General features: G+C 43.1%; 1 protein-coding gene across 1 annotated transcript; it reads left to right on the top strand.

Annotated features, from left to right (window-relative positions):
* The first annotated feature begins 2,770 nt into the window (after nucleotides 1-2,770).
* Cxcl13 (C-X-C motif chemokine ligand 13) lies at nucleotides 2,771-7,763 on the top strand. Its single transcript, XM_055594611.1, has 4 exons — nucleotides 2,771-2,867; nucleotides 4,320-4,452; nucleotides 6,632-6,712; nucleotides 6,959-7,763. The coding sequence occupies exons 1-4, from the start codon at nucleotides 2,807-2,809 to the stop codon at nucleotides 7,011-7,013; spliced, it is 330 nt and encodes a 109-aa protein (XP_055450586.1). The 5' UTR covers nucleotides 2,771-2,806; the 3' UTR covers nucleotides 7,014-7,763.
* The last annotated feature ends 424 nt before the right edge of the window (nucleotides 7,764-8,187 follow it).

Below are 8,187 nucleotides of genomic sequence, written 5' to 3'. Positions count from 1 at the left end.
AGTCTAGAGAGAGAATCTGATTTATTACAAAGTCAGAGAGAGAGCTTTCCCCTTAAAGAGAAAAATCATCCCCCCCCCCATGTTTTTGATGCATTTGTGTTTTTAAACAAAGACACTCACAAAGCTGTTTTTAAAACAAAGTCTTTTAGGCTGCTAAGATGACTCAGCAAGTACAGGCGCTTGCTACCAAGCCTGACCACCTGAGTTCAGTTCTTGGGCCCCACAAGGTAGGAGAGAACCAATTCCAGCAAGTTGTGCCAAAGTACACCATATCTGCACACACACACACACACACACACACACACACACACACTACAGCTTAAAATTTTTAAATAAATTTTTTTTTAATTTGGTCCTACGAGCTCAAGTTTCTTGTTCCTGAGTGTCTAAGATTTTAGAATAAATACTCCTACTCTAAATGGTATTAAAGACTCTGACTTGTGGGACCATGTGGCTACGAGAACTGCGCAACCACCAACTCCGTCTTGAGGCAAAAAGGACAGCGTAAAATAAAGATAGATTTCTGAATGTGAAGAGACTAAAATCAGACTCAGGATTTCTCTGGGATTACTTCTCAGGCCTGGTGTCTCTAATGTATTCAAAGATGTTAGATTTCTGAGCAGCTTAAAGAGACAGGAGGCAGGAAAAAGACTGGATAACTGGGGATGGAGGGTGAAAAAAGTCAGAGAGACACTTGGAGTTTATAGAGGGGTTGAGAGAGGGGACATGAGATGTTCAAGCCTGCCATTTCTCCCTTCTTGTATTATCTGCTTCATAGAGTGAGGCCATCTTGGGAGTCAGTCTGGCCCACTGATAGCAGCCTGGGCAGGGCCAGCTATAAGCCCATAAGAATTCTAGTTTTTACAACCGAGGTATCCTACCAAAAGCCACTTTGAAAATTTCCTGGATTTATTCCGAGGAAATACTCTTTCAGGTACCTTTGTCTGCACTTTTCTGGTGACCGTCATGTCACCCGTTTCTGCTGTGCCACAGGGGCATTCTGTCTATGAAGAGGCACCAGCAGTGGGTCCCTCCTTTGGAGCTCGTTGGTGTTGGGTATCAGGCATTATCACATCCGCGCTGTAGCCCAGTCCTCCCTTATCCCCTCCTTCACCATCTCAGGAGTTAGTCTGAATAAATTTCTTAGCCCACTGCCCATCTCCACGTCAGTCTCACAAGAAAACCAGAGACCCACAGTGATTTCAAACATCTGGAGCAGCACAATACTGAGGCACTTAGAATCATTTCCTTCTGTAGTGGCAAATGGAAGCGGGACACAGTGAATGAACTCTTAAAGAATGAGCTGCCACACACTCACACAGAAGAAGCTGGGCTGGAAACATAGCCCAGTGATAGAGCGCTCGCCTAGTGTTTTCAAGGACCTGGATCATTCAACTCCTGTTACTGGGAGAAGGAGCGGGGGGGGGGGGAGTTCTAATGGCTAGAACTGCCAGACAGGGCAAAATGGTCTAGACTATCTCATGATTGAGTTTCCTATTGTTACAGTCATTATGAAAAAGCTGCTTGCTGCACAGAAGGTGTGCTCTGTCTGTCTGTCTGTCTCTGTCTGTCTCTTTGTCTCTGTATCTATCTCTGGCTCTGGCTCTGGCTCTCTCTCTCACACACACACAAACACATACACACATGTGCCCCCACCACCATACATACTGGCACACTGAAGACACTGAACACTCACGACAGGAACTGATTCATAGCACCAAACTGTTGAGGAAAGTCACTCCAGAACGTGGTACTTCTACACTTTTCCATGATGGCTCAATGGCATGCAAGACCAGACTGGCCATTACCCACATACCTTCCTTTACACCAAAGAACCCACAGCAAACTGGATAGGGCCCTAGGCTAATTGTTTCCTTGGTGGCATCAAAACCAAACCTCACAGGTGCTTAAGTTGAACACTCTACAGAACAAGGCCCCACAGCTGATGTTCTAGTGCGTCTCCATCCACACCTGGTTCTCAGCTTATCAAGCGCAACCTCAATGATGCTCATCTCCAAGCCCTTTCCTTCCTCCTTTCATCACAACATTGGAGCACCAAGGACGAAACACACATTTTCCCCTTTCGCTATTTCCATCCTAGGTAACAGTTATCTTAGACAGTGAAATGAGGAGGTGGAAAGGTTTGGTAGAAAAATCTACTGCACAGGCCAAAGAGGGCCTGCCGGGTGTATAAATATTTATGGAGCACCTACCAGGGATGGGCCTCTCTTGCAAGGACTACGGACAGAACAGGATGAGGCAGCGGTCCCAGTGTTACACAGCTTATATCTGAATGTATGGAAGAACTTGACAGACCTTTCATTGTGAGAAGCCATCAAAGCCACAATCAACAGTAGCAGTCCTAGCTCATACCTTAGTGGCCTGGGCAGGGGCTCTGAGGCAGACTATTCCAGAGCCTGGCTCTGATCTCTGGCACTAAAACAGAGAGTACTTGAGAGTCTCCAAATTGTTATCATTCCCTCTTCTTCTTCTTTTTTTTTTTTTTCACCTTCAAATCTCAGCAGCATCCCTGACATTTTTTATCTGCATTTTTTCAAGAAATGTTTTGTTATACTAACAGTGCCTTAAGGCAAATTCATCAATTTTGCAAGATGAATTTCTTCATCTGGAAAGGCAAGCTCAGCAATATTTGGGGGGGGGGGGTGTTGAGAACTGACAGTGCAGCTGACCGACTGGAAGCAGAGGCAGTGGGAGGGCCCTCAGTGGTATAAATAAATAGGAGTGTGGAGCTAGGGACCCACGGCTTGGACTCAGAGCTGAAGGGTGAACTCCACCTCCAGGCAGAATGAGACTCAGCACAGCAGCCCTGCTTCTCCTACTGGCCAGCTGCCTGTCTCCAGGACACGGTGAGGACTTTGTCTTGTGATTTCACTAGCCTTTGAACAGTTCTCCTCACCAGTTCTCCTTCAGTTGAAAGTGGGGAGGAAGTCTTACCAAAGGGGGAAAAATACTCAGTTGCTCTCAGGTTGTTGAAGTGTAAAATTTTGGGGGATTTAACTCTCTGAAAAGGGAAGCTTTCACAGTGATAACTTTTATTTGCAGAAGAGAAAGGCTGGACAGCAAGTGTGCATGACTTGCGTTTAGTGTGTACACCGCAAGACTGTCAGCTCAGCCCTCTCTGAGAAGACCTCTTTGCATAAACTCTTCTTTGCTCTGCCTGTCCACGTTGCTCCTTCTCACCAGACCTTGGTCTTTTGAGTTCAACATCCCCCATACAATCGCACAGGCCTGACAGTAAACACAGCAGAGGGGAGAAGCTGATGTGCAGCTGGAGCGAGTCTTGTCTCTGTGTGAATGGATAAACACCTACCTGAATGGCAGGGTGCCTAGGCAGCTGAAGGGGTGGAAGTGTGGGCAGAAAGAAACTCTCAGGTTTACGGACAATCCGTTACTCTTAAAATGCTGAAGGGTCCCCCCAGCTCCCAGGCCCCATTTTCACTCTTCACATTTCTTCTCGTTGCTCTCCTCTTCCATGAAGCTTTTCTGCTGCTGGTGGCACAGTTGGCCTTAGGAAGGCACTGTCCTCAACATCAGTACAGAGCCTGTGTGTGGCACCAGCCCTGCGGTGTTCTGTCATTCCCTTGCTCAACCTTTCAAACTGTAAACTCCCTGGGAACTTGACACTTTTACTTATAAAAAAAGGATTTGATAAACGATGTTTGTTTGCTTGTTTGTTTTGTTTAGGGAGACAAAAGTAAGTAAGTGGCTTTAAACTTATAAAAATCATCCTTCTTCAGCTTCTCAAATGCTCAGATTACTCAGCATCGATTTCTTAAAAAAAAAAAAAAAAACAAAACTTAGATTTCATGGAAACTCATACCAATTACCAATTACCAATAAAATGTCTATAACCAGTAAGTACTGTGGTCTTAATTGATTACTGTAAGTATTACACTCTTAAATTTTTATTATTGGTTTTTCTTTGGTAATAATAAACACAAGTAAAGAAGTATCCTCCATGCGGTTTCTCAGACAGAGAAGTGGGGAAGGTGGAAGAGAAAGATGTTAACCATCTTGGCAAGTCCTCTGCTTTTGTGCTGAGACCGGAGAGGAGTTTATTTCACGTCATGTTAACTGTAATGATTGTGAAGAGCAAAGTTCATGTCAATTAAGGCTTTGGTAGGATACATTTGAGAGAGCTCAAGGCAAAACAGAAATATACAAACTAAACACATATGCAGCTACAAGTGCTGGCTTGAAGTGTTCGGCTCTTCCAATTCGATAGTTAAGATTAATAATTCAGTTCTGCTTCTAGGTTATAGTCCAAGAGGTTGAAGCGGCTGATTCTCTCTTTACAGGTATCCTGGAGGCCAATTACACAAACTTAAAGTGCAGGTGTTTCAGCATGACTTCAACCTTTATCTATCCAGGCATCATAGAGCGGATTCAAATTACACCTCCTGGGAATGGCTGCCCAAATTATGAAGCCGTGTAAGTTGCAAGGAAAAAAATTACATAATTTCTCTCTTCTAGTGAAAATCAGATGGAATATATTTGCAACCAACAAACTAGTATGGTAGCAAGAATCTCAGAGACCAGCTTGATGTTGCTAAATATATGAAATCGGTAATGAAAATTTGTAATATTTAAGTACTTGTTGTTTTAGCTATACAAAACCGTTTTACCTTTGTTCACTCACTTTATTTACAAGCTGCTCCGCTGCGGCCTGTCTGTGGTGGTTACAGAGGCTGAAGCTGGTTAAGGAGATTAACTCATGAAGCGTCAGGAGGCTAACCTGCCTACCATACCTGCAGACAGGATGGAGTTAGGGTTCCATCTCCACTACACAAACCCTTGAAGGAAGCTTACACAGAGCCTCTTCCTCCGGGCTGGAACCTGCTGTTTACCTGCAGCTCCTCTCACATTTATCCTTTGCCCTCCCTCTCCCTCCTCCTTTTCCTCACCTTCATTCATCTCTTTGTGGACAGTGCTATGGAGGAGACCCAGGACCTCACAGATACTAGACCGGCTTTACTCCCAGGAAGCCCACAAGAACTTCCCCAGGCTTTGAGAAGTTTGTAAGCCGCTGTTTGTTTGTCCCATTTTGAAACAAATGCTTTGTGCCTGGGGCCAGATGTGTTTGACTTGCAAGGTAGAAACACAGGTTATCGACAGCACATGAAAGTTTTTCACTATGATGGCGTTGTACTCTTGCCAATGGCTTCACCAATGAGCGTTCTAACTATACCACGGTTACTTCCCTGCAACTCAGCAGTTAGCCGTGGGCTCTACCGGCGGGGCAGAACAGCAGAACTCTTGTCTTTTGGCTACATCTCTCTTGACTCAAGGCTTTTCGCCTCTCAGGGAAGTAACACACCCTAATTGCCTCTGCTTTCCTAACATCAATTATTTTGAAATAGTGAAAGTTTCACTCTATGTCTTCTAGTAAAATTCAGCATTTTCGAACATTAGACAGATATAGAAAAGGAAGCTGCAAACTGTTGTGAGAAATTCACATTAGTTAGGGGTGAAAATATCAAGATCAAGTGGCATAAACATGTTTTGCCATTCTGATTTCAAAACCAAACTGGCAGATACTGCCTTGAGGACCCACGTTCTTGCTCCATGGTTTATCTGCTACATTAAGAAACTGTATGTTGAGGGAGGGGGCTACAGCTGGGATACAAAGTGAATAAACTGTAATTTATTTAAAAAAATAATAATTTTTTAAGAAAGTGACTATGTTGTTTGAAGTAATACAAGTTAGTATGTACAGTCTCCCAGCATTCTATTGCTTGGGAGACCTTACTTTTCCATCACAGGGGAAAACCTTAATGCCATATCCAGGAACTTGACCAACTATTCAGTCATAACTCTTGGAAAGTAGTTGCTGAAAGTGTGGGTTCTGGAGTCAGACCTTTCCAAGGAACCCTGTTGCAGTGTATATTTGCTATACAATCTTAGACATATTGTTTGAACTCTCTGTACTTTAAGCTCATCATCAGAGAAGGTAATAGTGGTTCTAGCACTGGATTTCTGTGGGATTGTGGGATGAATTGAGAAGACCATGTTGCCTGTTAGGCTTCACGTATGGCACACAGTGAGTGCAATCCTTGACAGATGAGTTGTTGGCTCTGTTGTTGATTACTTTCTTAGATGAGGAAAAGCCTTGCCAGCTAGTGGCTTGAAGGAATGTCACCAAGACCAATCAGCTTCATGTTAAAATATATTCAAATTTTTCAGATAAACTGTTTTTCAAGACAGTATTTTCTATAGTGTGTTTTGTTCTCCTGAGCCCGATGGACAAGCACGTTTGAATGATACTGGAATATAACTTTAGAAGTGACCCAACTCTGGAGCCTGCTCTTTGACTCTTCTCCAACTTAAGTAAAGATTATCAACGAGACAGTCACTTAGGACTTTTGAGATTCTGCCAACTTTGGATTCAACAAGCTCCCACAATTTGGTACACATATGGTAGCAGTCTTCTCCTTTCTTAGGCCTCACACCACAAATCGCTTAGTCCACATTCAAAACCTCCCACTCAAATTTCACTCTTCTAAGAATAATTGTTTTCATAATCAACTCTCTTCATTATTAAAAAAAAAAAAATACAAGGTGGACCAAAATGTACTACTATTTTGTTTTATTTTTGTTTATTTCTCCTCAGGATCTGGACCAAGAGTAAGAAAGTTCTGTGTGTGAATCCTTATGCCAGATGGTTTCAGAAAGTATTGAGACTTTTTCGGGGGTAAGTTAAGCGTACCGATAGCTTGCAGCCAAGTTGAGGAACACTTTCCAATTAGGAAAAGTTTGTAGGACAAATGCCTGTTCTGCTGTTGTCACAGATTAGCTAGAACAGAGACGGCTCAGTCCAGCAGTTCAGTAAATTGAAGCAAGTGTGCACAACAGCCGTTATTTGATGTCACCGGAGGAAAGCTACAGTTTCTTGTGTGCATTCCTCTAAGTGTGACTTCTTTCTGTTTTTAATTCACAGCAGAGGCACGTCTTCAACTCCCGTCGCTCCAGTGAATAAGAGAAGGGCTGCCTGAAGCCATTACCCTCAGAGGATGCCTGTATCCCCCCTTTTATCCCTGCTCTGAATTTTAGTTATGTTCTTAGTTGAAGAATTTCCAAGAAAATAATTTCCCTCTGCAAACAAAGATGCCTGTAGGTAAACCCCCCCACCACCACAGGAGCTGAAAGGGGAACACTCACATTTCTCTCAACCTGCATTCTTGTTCCTTAATGAAGGACATTTGAAGATGGGCATTTAGTGACAACCCGCTTGAGCTGCATTTGGTGATAGGCCTGTCGTTTAATGTTAAACTGTCCTGAATTGTAGAGAAATGAAAACGTACGTGTCGAATCTGAACCTGTGGCTTGTACTAACAAAAGACTGATGGGGTGTACTTCAATTATTTTACACCCTTGAGATGAAGAGGTTTCCAGAATATTCTCCAGAAGTTTCCTGGGAAGCTGACACAGTACCAGCCTAACGTAATGCATTCAGGTTGTGAAAAGCTCAGGAGGGAAATAGTCCTTCTACTCTGAAAGGTTTCTTGTATAAGATTTATTGTCTTGGATTAAAACCAGCAACAGTGAAAGATCCTCGGCTTAAAATTCCAGGCTCTACAGCAGTATACAAATGTATTCCTTTGCACCATGACCCTGGTAATCTTTTTCATTATTATTTTTTTGTTCACATCTTTCACACAGACAAAAATACCAGTCTCCTGTATCAAATTCTTTAATGTTTCCTATTCATCTAATGTCATTCAATAAACTTAATCAGCATTTCACTTATGACTGGTTCATTTTTAAAAGAAAGTTTTTCTCACATTGAGATGCTCTTCAGCTGTTCCTAAGAAGACATGAGGTTTCAATCATGTTCATTTTTTCTGCCTATCAGAGCCCTCCACAGATGACCTCAAATTATGTCAGCCACAAGAGCAGTTATACAGTGGGAAAGGTTTGGCTCTGGGGTCTCTTTCTCCAGGCAGACTAAATGAGATTTCCTCTATGCTTCAAACCCTGACTCAAGCCCATTCTCACTGTCTGTTTACATGGATTCCCCCAAGTCTCCAGCATTTCATTTGACAAAGTGTTGCCTTGAGTTGACAAGCAGAGAGAGGACTTAAATGCTGTTCTTTCCCACCAGAGCTGAGGTCATAGCCTGACTCTGCCTCTTTGCCTTCTTCAGCTGCTTTGTGGTCTGTTTTCATC

The sequence above is a fragment of the Psammomys obesus genome, unplaced genomic scaffold, assembly GCF_907164565.1.
Source record: "Psammomys obesus unplaced genomic scaffold, mPsaObe1.curated_primary_1811, whole genome shotgun sequence".
NCBI classification, from domain to species: Eukaryota; Metazoa; Chordata; class Mammalia; order Rodentia; family Muridae; genus Psammomys; species Psammomys obesus.
Note: the sequence above shows the minus strand (reverse complement) of the source record. Positions and strands in the feature narration are given on the sequence as shown.